Source organism: Amblyomma mixtum, chromosome 1 (genome assembly GCF_055824585.1).
Source record: "Amblyomma mixtum isolate Tamu chromosome 1, ASM5582458v1, whole genome shotgun sequence".
NCBI classification, from domain to species: domain Eukaryota; kingdom Metazoa; phylum Arthropoda; class Arachnida; order Ixodida; family Ixodidae; genus Amblyomma; species Amblyomma mixtum.
Window position 1 is genome coordinate 13220031 of NC_143012.1, and position 17831 is coordinate 13237861.

Here is a 17831-nt window from a genome sequence, read left to right on the forward strand (position 1 = left end):
CGTTGTCACCGCAGGCTCTGCGAATATCCGATTTATTCTGATTGATTTAGGCAAGTACCAAAAGCAAATGTAGCCTAAAACAATTCTGCCAACCAAATGCCATTTCTGTGCGAAATTTGAGCTCGAACAATTCGCCAGTATACCTGAGATAAGCATTCTACGACGCGTGTTTACATCTGAAAAATGCGAGTCTGCTCGTCGGTAGAGGTGAGCTAGACAAACCACTTGCATTGTGCGGGAGTCGATTCACCCCATTTCGGTCGGCATCGTTTACTTCAACTTCACTATAACTACACAGTCAAATTTCAGCCCGACAAGCCAGCTCGACGAGCAAGTTGTAGTCAGCCGGAGGACTTAGGCACGATCGAACCCCTCTGTATTCTTTCTCTGAGAACTTTCAGCTGTTCTTCCAGTTATTTTATTTGTGTGATCCGCAATAAGAGTGCACACCACGCGAGCCGCGCAGATCACTGCAGGGAAAACTTATTGCATAGCCATGGAGGAAGGAAAAAAAATTTTCCTTCATCCAAGCCCATAGCGTTCCAGAACCGGAACCGAAACTCAAACCGACTCCTAGTGGTCGTTTCTTTTGGCCGCGTCAGGAATCCATCCAAATCCAAGAGACGGTCTCCTGTTTTTTCTTGCGCATGCGTACGCCCGTCTTCGGTTGCTTCCGTCTTTGTAGCTTGATGCACGGTGCATTAATAATTTAATTATCGCAATTTCGGAAAGCCATTGGGAGCAAGAATGGCTTCCGAAGACGCCGAAAGCAAAGGTAAGTCAAGATGAATGGTTAATCAGGCAGTGACTTCGCAATGTGTGAGTTTTTGACTGATTTGCACGTCAGTCCTGCGGGTGCGTTCAGCGGATGCGTTCAGGGGTCCTAGTAGGGGCTTTTGTTATCGTTGACTAGCTGGGAAATGCCGTTAGCCTCGAGCGAAAGATTTGATTTATGTTCCTTGCTTCAAAAATTTTTCACGCTTGATGCTTTTGTTTGAAGCGTTGTGGTTGATACAAGCATTGGCCGTGCGGGCATAGTAGATCGATTGTTTTGCTTGTTATGCGATGAGCGTGTTGTTATCGCTTGTGAAGGACTTCATTTATGGCCTTCTTAAAGGTTAACAGTGTCAGCTGAACGCTTTTCCCTGCTCTTTCGGTCTGTGTGCCTGTCACAAGCGAGTAAATGTAGAGTAGTGTTAATCGATTGCTTTGCTTGTTGTGTAGTTTAGCCTGTTTTCTGTACTCTTGGAGCTGGGGTAGCATTGTCGCTTGTCTGAAACAGCCGACCATAGTTTTTGGCAGTTTCGACTGTCATTTCTGTCGCGCGGTCACCAGCGTCGCGCACGCCTTTTGGCTGTGTCAGAGCGTGTTTCACGAAACAAGTCGCGGGAGGCCAATCACCGGTGCGACGCCATTGATAAAAGTCGACCTGGCCTCCGCCGATGTCTTATGTGCTTCATGCTTCCGCGCGCCTCGCAGATATGGAGGTCAACGTCTTGGACGAGCTTCTGGAGAACGCCGATGACGACGACTTGGCGGCGGAGTTGAACAACGAAGAAAAGAAAGTTGGTGCGTACAACTGTCTTGGTGGTCGACCGGCTGCTGTTATCTGAGCAGCGTATATTTCACGAATTTATTGACTGCTTTCCCTTGTGCTCTGTTGTGCCATTTTTTAGGCACCACACGAAAGCAAATACTTGATGAACGCACGGCCCATCCTATGCCGGGAAAGTGTTGCTAATCTTCGTACATTGAGTAGCACTTGTCATTTTTGCATGCATTTGTTTTCGAACAAGCTTTCCACCTTCCTTACAGTCGTTGAATTAATAGTCATAGAATTTGAGAAAAAAATAAAAGCATAACACCCCCTCCCTCTCACCTTATAGTTTAAGACAGCTCTTAAAAGCCAAATGTTAGTTTCTTATGATTACATATCTCAATAATTTCTTTTGTAATATTGTGTAGTCAGGCAAAACTGGAAACTGCAAAGGTTGGTTAGCTGGTAATTCGGGTAATAAAAAAGATAAGAATAGTACTGTAAAAATAAGACCGTTCAGCTTCACTGTAGAGTTACATTACTCTGTTTTTTTTTTTTATTATTTCACTAAAAGCCCCATGGTTATTGTATTGTTGCCTGTTTACATGTTCGAATGCTCTCACAGTGCTTTTTGTCATTATGGCTTCTGAAAACTTTCATGTTTATCACTTGACTCATTCCTTTTGGTGGTGGTCATTACTAAGTTGTGCTTACTTTTTTCTTTGAGAGCTTACTTCATATTCATAACTGCTTTATTTCTTTTATGAAATAGCACAGAAGAGGACAGAGATGCAGAAAAGAACACGACATGAGAACTGATTTTCAGCAATGTTAATGTGCATCCGTGTCCTTTTCTGCACTGTTCCTTAAAAAATGAAGTACCAACAAGCCCGGTCTTTATTTTCATCCGCTGTATTAGAAATAGCAGCCGCTTTCTTTCTTCTTTAATTTAGAAGTAGTGATAAGAATTCAGCATAGCTTCCAATAAGCTTGGGCATGGCATTGCGGCCTTGAGCCAGCTGTGGCCATTGTGTGCCCACAAATTTCCTAACCTCATAACCCCACCCGAGCCTCCCAGACCTGACCCGACTTCCCACTTGGCGGCCTGATAATGTAATGCTGATTGAACTGAGGGAAGGCTATGTCTTTTCGTCTTTGAACTAAAGCAGTCGGTGGAACAAAGCTATGTTAAACATAATTGAACGCAATCTTCTGGGCATCTTGTTGCCATTGGTGAGAAGCCGTGCTTGACAAGTTGGCCAGGGGGCTTTGCCAACCGTGCGTTTGTGAGTCAGTGCAGCTCAAGAAAGATGCAGAGATTATAATTTTCTGACTCTCTTCTGTCTTTCCCAAAAGACGCGGGTTCGATCCCGGCCGTGGCGGCCGAATTTCGATGGAGGCGAAATTCTAGAGGCCCGTGTACTGTGCGATGTCAGTGCACGTTAAAGAACCCCAGGTGGTCGAAATTTCCGGAGCCCTTCACTACGGCGTCCCTCATAGCCTGAGTTGCTTTGGGACGTTAAACCCCAATAAATCAAATCTTCTGTCTTTCCTTTTTTTTTTCTCTGTGTTCCTCTCTTTTTTCTCCCTTTGTTATTACGATGTGCTTATCATGTCAACCTGCTGCAAGCAGTGTGGCTATTATTGTCAACACCGCAGCTTACAAACTGCTATTGGTTTACTCAGCTTACTCTGAGGTTGTTAGCATTCCTGTGGCAGCAAGTGATGGGCAGCTGTCTTCATGGAATTTTCGGTTTTCGGACCTTTTTAACCCTGATAGGCAAGAGGGTTCCCTCGACGCCAAGCACGCCCACGTCCACCAAGGCCCCCACCACGGCTGTTGCCAAAAAGAAGGTTGTGGCCAAGCCAGTGAAGAAGCCGGCCTCAGCTGAAGCTGCTGCACCACAGAAGAAGGTTGTGGTTACTTCCAAGGCTCCGGTTGCCAAGGCAGCCGCGCCTGCGACCAGGAAGAAGGCTGCCACCAGTGCGCCGGCCGGTTCGACTGCGTCTGCGCCGGTTGCGGCCGGGTCGGCTGCAGCCGCAAGTGCCGCATCAGCGCAAGCCAAGGCAAGCACTCAACCAAAGCTGGTCAAGAAGATTCCTGTGAGTAGTCTTGGCCCATGTTTCAGGCGTAGGATCTCTCAAAACATGCAGCCCAAGGCGTTTGCTTCTATAGTGTGCAGTGGGGTTCTCTAGAATCCATGAAAACCCTAATCTTCAGAAGGGTTAGGCTGTATGCTCCTTTCCTCCTGGAGAGGTTTGGAACACTGCCATTGTGAACGGGGCCAAGCTGCATTGCCCAGTAGCAAACTTCATGGGCTACGTGCTTTTTACAAGGGCTGTACAATGCTCAGAGAATAAGAGTTGGGCGGAAGTGCTGTATCTTACCGGTACTCACCTATGCGGCAGAAACGTGGAGGCTAACGAAAAGGGTTCAGCTTAAGTTAAGGACAATGCAGCGAGCTATGGAAAGAAAAATGATAGGTGTAACCTTAAGAGATCAGAAGCTGGCAGAGTGGGTGGGAGAACAAACACGGGTTAATGACATCCTAGTTGAAATCAAGAGGAAAAAGTGGGCTTGGGCAGGGCATGTATTGCGAAAGCAAGATAATCACTGGTACTTAATGGTGACGGAGTGGATTTCAAGAGAAGGCAAGCGTAGCAGAAAGGGGGGGGGGGGGGGGGGGCAGAAAGTTAGGTGGGCGGATGAGATTAAGAAATTTGCGGGGATACAGTGGCCGCAGTTGGCGAAGGACAGGGTTAATTGGAGAGACATGGGAGAGGCCTTTGCCCTGGTGTGGGCGTAGTCGGGCTGATGGAAATGCTTTCATTATGAAGGGCATGCTCTTAAGCAACAGACAGCGGGGGGGTCATTTGGTTGTGCTGCATGACACTTGCCTTTGTATTTGTTATAGCATCCTGCCAGATGCTGGAGGAGAGGATAAGCTTTGGTGGCTAAGTTGCCTCAGCTTTGTTGCAGTGTTTTGGGGCTCTGTCAAGGGTTTTGATACTGCATCATTCCTACCCTGTTATGCATTCTTAGGGTGTACGAGTGTTTGGCTGTACAGTCAGGCCCACTTATAACAATACTGGTTATAACAATATATCGGATAAAACAATGGTCAGTCATGGCACCATCAGCTTTACCATGTGTTCTATGCTAAAATAAACTGCTTATAGCAATGCTGTCAAGGCACAGTATTGGTTATAACAATTAAATTTGGTAATTGAGTGTCAGTCATTTTATAAAAAAAAACAAGAAAATGCTACAACCACACCAGCAAAACCATGCTTACAACACAAAAGCGTGCGCGTGTGGGGCCGCCCAATGGGCTGAGCTGGCGTAGCGACACCACGAAAGCAAAAGGCCCATGCAGAAAAGAAAGTAGGGAGCATGGTAGAGAGCCTTGGTGGAGCAGTCCATTATTAATGTTTGTGAGGGGTGCACCGCTCGCAGAAAAAAAATGCGCCGACGCGTTTTTCTTTGTTTTACACTCTGAGCTACGGCTGGCACAGGCAGCGCGTACGTTGTCCCATCTTCCGCTGTTCTTCGTTAACTTCCCCACGGTCCCTGCTTCACAAATTTCCCCTGTCCCAGGGGCAGGCGTCATCACGTCAGGCGAGCTGCTGCATTGTTGCATTGGCTACGCACGCCATGCATACCCCCAATCAGTCGGTGCAGTGCGCGTGCATGCAGCCAGCGTGGTTTTTCTCTTGTCAACTGTCACCGCACTCTTGGTTCTGCATGCTTCTTGAATTTCCCGTAAGAATCACTTCCAGAAAGCCGGCTTGATTCCTGTGACGTGGAAGTTAACGAAGCTCCTGCTGGCACAGTGATGCCGGTGCTTTGGTCATCGGTGTACGGCAAGCATTTTTCCGGTCCCTTGAAGTTCGAATTAACGATAATTTACAGGCATTAGAACAATCAAACCTCTCTGGGTATTTACTGTTAATAAATGCTCTGAAGTTTGTCATCTTTTCTTTTTTTTTGGCACAACCCTGTTATAACAATTATTGGTTGTAACAATGGTATTTCCATGGCACTTGAATATTGTTGTAAGTGGGCTTGACTGTATTCTTCATGCACCTGTACATTCATCACGGCTGCATATTGAAGCAAAGTGGCACAGGTGCATAAGACCTGAAGGTGGCGCTTCGCATTATCTGCCACTTCACTTGGATATATGAGGCCGGGGTGGATGCACTGGTGCTTTGAAGAGTGAGGATATGCACTTGTGTGTTCACCCTGCAGATGAGAGTGTGCAGAGAAAACATATACAGAATATGCATGCAGCTGACTGCAATTGACCAACGAGCCACTTCACTGATCACCTCGCAGGCCAAGATTGCCACCAAGTCTCCTGTGGCTACTGAGAAAACTGTGGTGATGAAGGCCAAGCCAGTGGTCTCTGCGACAGGTGAACCGAAGCTGTCAGCTGAAGACCTGCTGACAGCGGAACAAGGATCTCAGAAAGGTACTTGTGGTTGTGTTAAAAGTCTGCGAGGATTGTTTTGTATGAGCTTGTGGGTTTTTTTCTCTGTGTGTTCTGATGATGCAGGCTGCTCTGATCCATATACGTTTTTGCGCATGTTTCAGTCATGCAGTTATCATTGTGAAAGCATTATATCTCTCATTAGCACAAAAGGGCGATGACCATCGCCATTCATGGCATGAAATTCCTCAGTGACATCACTCAACTCTTGCATGATGTCAGTAATAGAGCCTAAGATAATGACGTCTACAGCAAAGAAAAATAAATTTCCTGTGGAGATGCGGAGATTTGAACCAAGGACCTTTAGATTGCAAGGCGAGCATGCGACACAGAGGCCACGAAACCATGCTACTTCTTCGTGAATAACGGTGAACCTAGTGTTTGCCTTTCCTGAGTGTATGCTAATGAGTAGGTGTGTAATTAGGAAGGAATATTTAATTAACCTGGCAACAGAGCTCACAATGCTACAATGCTTTTATATTCAAGGCACGTAAGCAGTCTTAAGTGCCCTCTAAGTCTTTTCAAGCAGTTTTAAAAAAAAATGTTACAGACAACTTTGGGGAAGTGACTGCTGTAGAAGGATTATTAGTGGTATGCGTCAGTATGCTGGAAAGCATCAGAAGAAATAGAATTCTGAATTGTTTTCTGATAGGGCAGTTATCCGTGAGGCTGAAGTGCTTTGCATTTCAATACAGTAAAATCTCGTTACTACGAATGCCGCATTAACGATTTTTTCAGATTTGCGAAAATTTCAAAAATTCCCGCCAAAATGCCTGTATTTTCAATGCAAAAATATTTCACTACTACGAATTTCAAAATACCGAACATTTCAGAATAACGTGCGTAATTTATTTGCTCCTCCGTAGAAACGCACCTCGTTACTACGAAGTTTTTGGAAATTAAAATGAGTTCGCTTCAGCGCATGAGAGCTGTAGCTATCATCATCATCCGTGTCTCGCCGGAAGTTGGATCTATCCACTAGACTTCCGCCATTTTTTTTTGTTCTGTTGTTTTCATGCAAGTGCTGCAGCTCGGCGGTGCAGGCGAAGTCTCGCTACCTGTTCTTTGTCCGAATTTCACGAAGACGCGTAGTTCTGTGTGGTGCTGAGTTGAAGAGCGTGGCTATGAGCTCCGCTGGTGCCCGTGTTAAAAACAAGCGACGGCAGTTTTCGCTGAAGGAGAAGGTCGAAATTCTCCATGAACTGGACGCCGGAAAAAAGCAGGTGAACTTGTGCAAAGAGCGCGGCATTGCGCCGTCGACCGTTGCTACCATTTTAAAAGACAGAGAAAAGATCACCAAGCTTCATCGACAGTCCCAGCTTGATCCCGCGAGGAAGCGTTTGCGGCTTGGCAATCACGAAAATGTGGACTAAGCTGTTCTCGCTTGGTTTAAGGAGGTTAGGCTTCAGAACATTCCGGTGTCTGGACCGATGCTTCAGGAAAAAGCGCGTTCATTTGCCGTTGCCTTTGGAATTACCGGATTCGAAGCAAGTTCCGGCTGGCTTTTTCGGTTTCGACAAAGGTCAGGAATTACTTGGCAAGTGGTTTCCGGCGAGGAGGCAGCTGCGGACAAAGAAGGCGCAATCTCCTGGCGCGACGACCGCTTTCAAGAGATCGCCGAGGGATACGCGGAGGAAGACATATACAGTCAAACCCGAATATAACGAACTCAGATAGAGCGAATTATTCCTTATAACGAACACTCGAAGTTGTGATATCGTTATCCATATGAAATGTATTTTTTATAACGAATTACACATTGGATACAGCGAACTCTCAGCGCGCGCGATCGCTCACCAAACGCCAAACGCCCGCCAACGCGCCTTTGTGCCCGCATCCAGTATCTCTAGGCAGCCATTTCCGGGCCACAATCGGTGCCGCAATCGGTGCCGCAATCGCCGCTATCGCGTGCAATCGGTCGTCAAAGGACCGCCAACGCGGTACTGCGCCGGTTCCATGTCGCGACGCCCCGCTGCCTGCCCCCGCGCCGCGCTTTCGTGAAATGCAGGGCAATCGGCCCGGGAGGCTCTTTCTGCAGTAGCTTAGGGCTCCCTCCACTGCGCATGCGCGGCCCCGCGACGCTTTCCCGCGTCTTCTCAGCTTTCTTTGCTCGCGTTTGCAAGTCGTGCTGCTCGCTTCCGGACGTCCCTACTTTGCTGCCGACACATTCCGCCGCTACATCCTGCAAGATGACGACGAAGCAGCGGCGTGCCGTGCCGCTTTCCTACAAACTTGAGATGATTAAAGGCTGACGTTGCCGCGCACTTCAAGATTCCGAGGAGCACGTTAAGCACCATCTTGAAAAACAAGTCGGCCATCAGAGGAAATGCGCAGGAGCACCCAAACGCTGACGGCTGTCGTCTTCGCAAGCCGGCTTACGAACTCGTGTATAACGAATTTGGTACTGAGGTTTGTTAAAGGTTCGTTAAAAGCGGGTTCGGTTATAACGAAATACTTCATATAACGAACTATTCGCGTTGAATCATGCTATTCGTTATAAACGGGTTTGACTGTACAATGCTGACGAAACAGCCTGCTTTTATCAGCTTCTGCCCGATAAAACAATGAATTTTAAGGGGAAAAAGTGCAAGGGCGGAAAGAAATCCTGCGTCCGGGTATCCGTCTTTGTTTTGCTGCAACCTACTCGGAACAAAAAAACTGAAGCCCCTAGTCATAGGGAAGTATGCCAGCCCTCGCTGCCTAAAGAACGTAGTGTCTTTGCCATGCGAATACAGGGCTAATAAGCGAGCCTGGATGACGCGAGAGTTGTTTTCGAGTTGGCTCGTGAAGCTGGACGACCAGATGAGGAGGGATGGGAAGAAAATACTCCTCATCGTGGACAATTGCTCCGCACATATCGTGAACGTGCGCCTCACAAATGTGCGCCTGGAGTTCTTGCCCCCCAACAACACTGCATTGCTCCAGCCCCTAGACCAGGGAATTATCAAGAGTGTTAAAGCAGAATTCCGAAAGCGGCTGGTGCAGCGACTGCTCATCAACATCCGGCTCAGGCGCCCGACTGCAGTTGACATCCGCCAAGCCGCAGAAATGCTCACTGGAGCGTGGTGGAGCGTGAAAGCGTGCACCATTAAAAACTGCTGGCGGAAAGCTGGACTTTTGAAGTCCGCGCAGGCAGAAGATTGCGAAGTCGCAATCGCGCCGCCTAACTTGGAACAAAGCGACGACATACGGGATGAAAGCGGTGCCTTGTGGGACGAAATTGCCGAGAAAATGTCCGTAGACCCGTCGGTAACTTTTGCGGACTACGTTCCGTGCGACAGCGAAGCTTTAACATCAGCCGAGCTGACCGAAGAAGACATCGTCACCAGCTTGCGCGAGAACGATCAAGGAGATGAGGATGACGAGGAAGACGACGCAGAACCGCCGCGCACGGACCATGTGGACGAAGCTGTCTCAACTTCAGATGTTTTGGCGTCGTTTGGCAAGATTCGCGCTTTCATCGCACGCTGTGACGAAGTGCCTGAATCTGTCCATAAGAAATTCGACGACGTTGAAACGTTTGTCTTGGGGAGCATGTGCCACAGTCGCCAAAAGAAAATTACCGATTTCTTTAAATAAAGACACAAGAAAGTGTGCTTGTTGTGTTGTTATTTGATGCATGCCTGGCCCACGCGAGAGCCCTTTCTAAAGGTATGAAATTTTCTTTCTGCGGCGTATTTATTACCTTTTGTTTCCGATTATTTCGTTACTACGATATTTCAGTTTAACGAACGATTCGCGGGAGTCCCGCGAAGTTCGTTGTATCGAGATTTCACTGTATATGGCTGTCCACTCATTTGACCTAATGTTTAAAGTATCGAACTCCAATATGAAACGAAAGTGCAACAAACATGCCACATGCCACGATCATTGAATTAAGATTTTTCTCTCAGAAACCTTTGATAACATGAAATTTGCTTTGTGAGAAACGAGAAAAAAAAAAAAAAATTCAGCTCACTTGAATTTTACGAGTTAATATGATGGTTAAAATGTTGATTTATGAACTGGGATACCTGGAGAGCTAAAGGAACATTAGCTCTAGATTTTTAAAGTGTAGACTGTTAAACTTCAATTTTCTCCCTCAAAGCTTATGCCCCTCTGGATGGTTCATGTCATTGACCCTTGTATTATCAATTTGTGTTGTGAATAAATCGGGAGATCCAGAAGGAGAATGATTCCAGACTGTGTAGGTAACTGCCTGCCACATGCATACGGATGTTGGTTGTGCCAAACAATAAATGTACAATTTTCAACAACAAAGAAACCTTCACCGTCATTTTGTGTGGGACACGCGAACTATGCATTGTCGTTTGTTTAGGTTCAGGCTCCTTTGAGTGTGTGCACCTGTGATAAGAGCTGCGTTTGTAGCATTTGTAAGCAACCTCTGTTCCGCTCCGACCGTCCAGTTTCATGGCCTGCTGTGCTTTCGCTGTCATCGCTTGCATGTGTTGATGCCCCTACACAATGGGGGGCAGGCCTTTTACAGCTGCTGCAGCATCGTGCTTGCTGGAACTGTATCATAGAAGGCAACGAAAGCAGGCCAGTGTGGGAGCTGTTCTAGAGATGCAAGCAATTGGTATCGACCATTGGCAGCCACATCATGCTCCATCAATTGATGGATTGATTGGAAACATTTTGTTGGATTTATTACTCTGCCCTGGATTATAATAGTATGCAAAAAGGAAGGTCAGCGGTCATAGCTGAGTAGGCCGGTTGAGACAGGTACAGGAGGAGTAGCTGGAATTTAGGGAGCGGGCTTTTTTGCTCTTATGAGCCTGTGTGGAATCTTTTGATGCGAACATTTCCAATTGACATACACGTTTTACTTTTGCCATCATGCTACTGAGCATCAAGCTACTTTGTGCAGAGGGCTGTTTGCCTAATAGTGCTTTTGCCTTGCTTATATGATTTACAGAATGTTTTGTTTTTTACTTTATTTTATAACTGCTGGTCCTGTGTGAAGAACTCATGACTGTTGTCTGTTGTCATATAGGGATGGTGATCAAGAAGACGGTCGCAAAAAAGATACCAACCACACATCAGACACCAAACAAGCCGGTGAAAAAGCCGGTTACAGCACCGAAGCCGGCTACTGCTCAGAAGGCCTCTGAGGCCACATCCCCGACGAAGGTGAAGGTTGAGAAGACTGCCGTGACTGGTAAGTGGCCACTGGTGACGCACTTTTATGCAGTTCGGAGCCGCTGCAAAACTGTTCAAATATATTGTGCAGTTTATCTTTGCAGTTCTTGTTTTTTTTTTTTAACATTCTTTTAATCAGCTGCACAATCTTAACTGATAGTGTAGTGAAAAACAGTGCTTACACAAGATAGAGGAGAGTGGGGATATGACACTGGTCTTGCAGATACAGTGCAATCCACTTATAACGATACCACATATAACGATATATCGGTTATAACGATAAGTTGACTTAAGAGTATCAACTTATGCATTGAGGCTATGGAAAAAAACAACCATATATAACGATATGTCCGTGACCGAATATCGGATACAACGATCAGAATTTTTTCTTCTGGACATCGTTTTCCATGCTGAGCGTGACATTCGCGGTGCAAAGTTCCCTTGAACGATGCCGAGATCGGGCGAAAACTTCGGATACGCGAGTTCGCCGTGCCTGCCGCCATTTTTTCCGTGCGCGCCGATTGCGAAAGCCGCGGAGAGCGAGCCGTGGCCTCCGTGATCGTGGCGGCGCGCCGCCGCCGGAGGAGATCGAGGCGGCCACAAGCGAGCATCGCGAGTTGGCGTAAGCGCCGCAAGATGGCGCGAGTTGCTCCGCGCGTCGGCCGCATCGCCTAGGCTACGGAAGACGATGGGAAAGAGAGAGGCAAAAAAAAAAAAACGAAGCGGGGGCGCCCTTCGCCCCTTCGCGTGCCTGTAAGAGAGAACAAGCGCAGTGCCTGCAGCCGATGAGAGAGAGAGAGGGGGAAAAAAAGAGAAGCGGGGCGCCCCTCGCGCGCCTGTACGAGAGCAGAACAAGCGCAGTGCCTGCAGCCGTTGGATGCCGGCGTGATCGCCTATTTCAAAGCATTGTATCGGCGACGCGTGCTGGAATGGCTAATTTTAGCAACCGATCGTGTTTCTGGCACGTCAGAGCAGGCCGCGGACTTGAAGATCAAACTGCTTCAAGAAGGCGGGCTTTGTGCGCCAGGACGAAACCCCCCCTGACGTGGAAACTGATATGGTGGAAGCTGCGGACATTACTGAGCTCTGGGAGCACGCCGCAAATGTCGACGAAATGAATGGTACATCCATGGAGGAGTTCCTAAGTGCAGATAGTGCTGCTACGTTCTGCGAGGAGGTCACCGAGAATCTGTTGTCACGGCAGAGTGCGGCGGCAGCAGCGACAGCGACGACGAAACTGACACTGGCCCACCTTCGACACCGATGACTACGCAAAGTGCGCTGTGCAAGATAGAATCACTGATCGACTTTATGCACGTGAAAGGGTTGCCGCCAGTGTACGCGCAGCAGCTGGATGCTATGCACACTGCAGTAGTGAAACTGCAACTGCCACGCAAGCAAGTGCCCATATCAAATTACTTTAGCGCACCTAACGCTTGAGGCACTTGTTAAACGTGACGAATAAACGCGTTGTTTCACAAATCGTACGTTCTGCAATTACTGTTCTTCAGCACAAGTGTAAAACTTGAGTCAGGAGCTACAGAGGTAAGTTTGGCAGCCATTTTTATGGCAGTCCAGATATAGCGATGATCGGTTATAACGATCATTTTTTCCGGATTTTTCGATATCGTTATAAGTGGACTGCACTGTAGTGTCGTGTCCCCACTCTTATCTGTCTCATGTAAGCACTGTTTTTCAGTAAAGATCAACCACCAACCAGCCCCACTTTTCACCTTGTTAACATCACAGAAGTTACAGCATAGGCAGCAGAGAGTTTTTCAAGAATGCGCAGTTTACTTGTGTATACTTTTTTTTTTTTCATCTTTGAAGTTACAGAAGAGGTGTGGGGTAGTAATGAGTGCTGCTTAGGCTAGGCTCGTCATGATTATTGCATGGAAGCCATGGAATGATGAAACAGTTTATTTAATAATTGGTTAATTGGTGCATTTTGTTGCACTTTAATGCAGGCTGTAGAATGAAACAGTTTATTTTTATTAGAATGAGGTGAATTGGTGTATGTAGTTGCACTTTGATTCCTGCGTTTTTTTTTTTTAAATTTCCTATCACTTAAGCTTTGTAGTGGCAACAGGTGTATTGGAAACTAGTTTGCTGGACAACTGAGCTTTAGCATGCCAAGTTTGAACAGTAGTTTGGAGGGTCTTGTGATGTAATATTTCAATGCAGCGTAGCGAAGAATAGTTGTTGTGCTTCTTGAGTTGTGTATTAGTTTCACCTAAGATTATGAGATTGTAAAGCAGGAGGAGTATTATTTTACTCCATTTACTGTTTTAGCTATTCTCACTTCCAAAAATATGGCAGTAAAAAAAAAAAAGCATACAGTTGATTCTTGTTAGTTCAAATTTTTGGTTTATTTGTACCGACTTTTAAGCTCTGTCAACATCGATTCACCTATTGATGTGAACTTTGCATGCTATGAGCAGGCTTTTGGTCTTGTTTGAGTTTGAATTAATGTGGTTCACAAAGTATGCACGACCACACTCTATCCTCTGACAGCCCCCAAGCCAGCTGTGGTGCCTCCCGTTGTCGTGAAGACTGAGCCGCCGGACGAAGACCAGGACCGGCTTCACGTGACGCCCACCGCGGAAGAGCTGCAGGTAGCAGAGGAGCCTCTTCCGCCAGCTGCTGCAACAGCCGGTGGCAGCTCCTCATCAAGCCTGCTTGGTGCGCGCCCTTCCGACCCGGTCGTCAGTTTTGTCATGGGCGGAGGGGGTCACGCGAGTGGCACCTCTGAGGGCCGCGGTGGCGGGAACGCGGCGGGCAACCCTGACTACGATACTCGGAGTGAGGCGTCGTCCTCTGGCCACGAGAGCTGCTCATGCAGCCTAGGCTCAAGCACTTCGAGGTCCAGGTCGAGGTCCAGGTCACGTTCAAGGTCGCAGTCTTACACCGGGTCGTCATCGGTGGTGTCAGAGCAAGGTGAGAATGCATGTCTCAGTTGGTTTGAAAAGAGCCCTGGAAGGGTCTTGTTGAGCCCTTTATATGTCTTTCTTGATCACTAGCCACTCTTTGTGGCTTCAGTTGTTTGTTATTGTAAAAGCTCGTTAATTCGACACTGATGGGACCGCGAAAAATTGTTGAATTTTCCGAATGTTGAAATATCGAATGAACAACAACAAAAAAAATGTTTGCCGCAACAGGACGTACCTTTATTTGGCAAAGAAATCTGTTAGCGTCATCTGCTTTTTGAGGTAATTTGAGCAACTACGATAGCTCTAACCTCTGCCAGGTGCTCCGCGGTGTCGTTTTCATGGTCCCATAACTAGTTACAATCGGTCGTCAATTGTAACTAGTTATGACATTCACTTCAGATGTAATGGATGGGCAGACGGACATAATCATGGCTGTGAGTATGAGCCATTAAAGGCTTTCGCCTTAATACTTGCCATGTGGATGGATGGCGCCATCCGTTTTAAACAGCACAGATCAAAAACGTTTTATGTAACTGACAGACAGACAGAGTCATGGCCGCAAGTATGAGCCATTAAAGGCTTTCACCTTGAAAACCCAAACCTAACCTAACTTCTCCTGTCCAGCAGAATGCCACTGTACTAATGCTGTGCGAGTTGAGGGGCAATTCAATAAGGTTAGTTGTTCAACCCAGCAAAGGTGGCGCCTTTGTAGCATACACTGAGTATTCTGATGTGTGCCCCCTCCATCTCTCCAGGTGGCCACTCGCCCAGGCACCATGTTTCCCGCAAGAGGCGTCATTCTCCAATCATCTACGACAGAAAGAACAGGAGTGCGGAAAGTGAGTGCCCTCTCTGCCGTGCAATCGAATCCTCTGCTGGGAGCATATTCACTGCCAGCTGTTGATGTGTTTTTAAACCTCATTGTCTCAAATTAGTTCATTTGTATTCAGATGTAAATGGAGGAAGTTCTTTCACATGTATAAAGGTGATCATTCATTCCTCTGAACATCAACGGCTGGGATTCATATATTTAATTGCAACACTCCTAGGTTTTTGGGGCTCGTACTGGATGGGAACTATTACAGTAAGGCAAATACAAGAAGAATTGTTAATACGTGCAGATTATGCAAGGCACAATTACAAATGTCCCTGAGGACTGAGTGTTGATTTGCATGTCTAGATTTAAGGCTGGTCTGGTTAATTATGTCCTTATTCTAGAATTTGTGTTTAACTGGTTCTGCTGCTAAATTTCATGGACTTTTTTTCACCAGTGAGATATTTACTTTTATTACAAAGGTTATAGAGTGCTAGAATAAATGGAATGACTGTAAGGAAGAGCTGGCCTGAATTATCAGTTGCTGACAATTATGATCTCTTAAAAGAAACATGTGGGTGAGGTAGGGTGATGTAATAATTGCAATAAATTATTGCTTTGAGAATGTGACAGCAACAGAGCAGTTCTTTTAACTAGGAGTTCAGTAAAGCCTCATCAGTTCTGAATGGGCCGGGAAAAACGTCCAAATTAACTAGAGGTCAGATCTTTGGATGCCCCTCGGGAAAACTACCAAAATCTGTTAGCATCCAAGTCTAATTGGGGAAAACCTGGGTGATGGCCATCTGCCTTCAGGATGAAAATTGTGCTGAAAGGATGATTTTTCATATTTCATAGTTCCGTCATTTGCTTTTCTGCTCACATGCTGTCAGAAGTGTCAAATAAAAATGGTAAAGCCTCCGCGGCCTCCAATGCTAATAAGAGTACATTGGTGCGACTAGTTTTCCCTCGTGCGTCTGCACGACGAATCTCGCCAACCCTTTCATAGCGAGGTTCTGCAAAATGAGCTGATAGTATCGCTTCAGAAAGAAAGGTGACTTCAGCAGTGTGCTTTGAAATGAGGCTTCACTAGAGACTGTAACTATTGACAGGCATTAAAGTAAGCTCAGGTCAAGGCAGTTCTTTAACGGTTTCCCTTTGGATCGATCAATTTTTACTTCGGTACTAAGTTGGTGAGATTTCGCTCTTGCCTTTAGAATTGACTGCCTCATTTTCTGCAGAAAAAAAGACAAGAGAGAGAGAGAGAAAAAAGTGCGAATGTTGTGTTCTTTCTTCTTTTTTTCTTCAGGAGCACCAAAGCGGCCACGTGTCTCTTCGTCTGTTGGAAGGCGTGGTGAGTCTACATTTTGCTTTGCTGCGGTACGATCTGTGCAGGTGGCTGGTCTCCAGCTTCATCGAGCATCTGTACTTAATGTCTAGTGGGCTGTAGAGGTGTGGCTGGACTTGAGCTTCAAGTTATTGCTGATAAATTTTACATTCTGCTGTTTGGACACCTTGTGTTGTGTTGGCATAAGTTCGACATATTTATCAAACTCCTTTATTGAGTAAGTCTTGCCGCTGGGACTAAAAACAGCTGAGGTGGTTGCTTATAGCTCGCTCAACGCATCTGAGCTTTGCTCTGTCCAGTTGCTGACTTTGACTTCCTCGGGTAAAACTTGTTTTCCTTTGATGTCTTTGTTTGCAGAGCATTCTGAACACACTGATCAGCACCTCATGAAGTACTTTTTCCGGAATGCCAGGTTCTTCCTTGTCAAAAGTAACAACCATGAAAATGTTGCACTCTCCAAAGCAAAGGTGGGTGACCTTTTTGTGGCATCCATCCAGGGTTGTTCGGTTTCATGAATGCTTTGAGCTTTTGCATGCACCTTGTATCTCTGCGTTCTAGTCAGGATGTTGTATTCAGTTGAATTCTTAATGGAGTAGAGACATCAAACTTATTGGTCTCGCTTTTCTTTTTTTTTTTGTTGCTGTTGCTATGACCTGTGTGTATGGTGTTATTAACCCTGCAGCAGGATGCATTATTCACTGACATGCCTTGGATAATTTTATATTGCACTTCTTCTAAGCAAGAGTGTCTTTCGATTTGTTTTGAGTTGAGGTTTAGGCAACATGCTAAAACTGGAGATACAGTAAAACCCCGTTAATTCGAACTCGGTTTATTCGAAATCCCGCGTAATTCGAAGGTTTTCAGTGGTCCCAACAGTTATCATGCAAAATTTGCCGTATAATTTGAACAGCCAGCGTGGCCTCCGTGATTTGCGAAGAGAAAAATGAGTCGCCAGTCCCTGAGGCCAATATACAGTAAAAGCTCGTTAATTCGAACTTCACGGGACCGGGAAAAAAGTTCGAATTATCCGATGTTCGAATTATCGAATGGCCGCGAAAAAACCGACAAGAACCATTTGCATTACGGTATATGTAGGGTATTTATACTCGCGTAACGAACCCACTCACATAATGAACCCCCCCCCCCCGATTTTTGCCTAAGAATGTGAAAAAAAAAGTCAGTCGTTAACGCTTCCCTCCGTTTGGCACCGTCACGGCCCACAACGCATTTCTTGGCGGCGCGCCAAGATGCTGCGCAGCGATAAGCCCACAACGCATTTCTTGGGGGCGCGCCGAGATGCTGCGCAGCGATAAGTGATTTTATCGCTGCGCAGCACCTTGGCGCGCCGCCAAGAAATGCGTTGTGGGCCGTGACGGTGCCAAACGGAGGGAAGCGTTAACGACTGACGCTTTTTTTTTTTTTTTTTCAGATTCTTAGGCCGGGAGGGGGGGGGGGGGTAGCTCCAGCAAGGGGGAAGCGAACTTTGGCAGAGTGCCAGCGCTTGTTCGGTTGTGCAAGCCCCGTTTTCAGTATGTTCGCCTTATGTACCATGGGTGATTGGGGCGGACGCCGT

At 46.6% G+C, this 17831-nt stretch overlaps 1 protein-coding gene across 4 annotated transcripts in view; it reads left to right on the forward strand.

Moving 5' to 3' along the window:
- Positions 1–541: 541 nt before the first annotated feature.
- The window catches only part of LOC149365505 (uncharacterized), a 38622-nt gene continuing 21332 nt past the window's right edge, over positions 542–17831 (forward strand). For 3 of the 4 annotated variants that reach the window (XR_016282877.1, XR_016282878.1, XM_089543126.1), the window contains exons 1-9: positions 542–775; positions 1480–1569; positions 3318–3640; positions 5877–6012; positions 11024–11188; positions 13684–14106; positions 14855–14938; positions 16220–16264; positions 16616–16725. Coding sequence is in view for 2 of the 4 variants with exons in the window: in XM_089543126.1 (XP_089399252.1) it covers positions 748–775; positions 1480–1569; positions 3318–3640; positions 5877–6012; positions 11024–11188; positions 13684–14106; positions 14855–14938; positions 16220–16264; positions 16616–16725 (1404 nt within the window). In the remaining 2 variants the exon portion in view is untranslated. The remainder of the gene's footprint in view (positions 776–1479; positions 1570–3317; positions 3641–5876; positions 6013–11023; positions 11189–13683; positions 14107–14854; positions 14939–16219; positions 16265–16615; positions 16726–17831) is intronic. The other variant, XM_089543134.1, reaches the window with a different exon arrangement.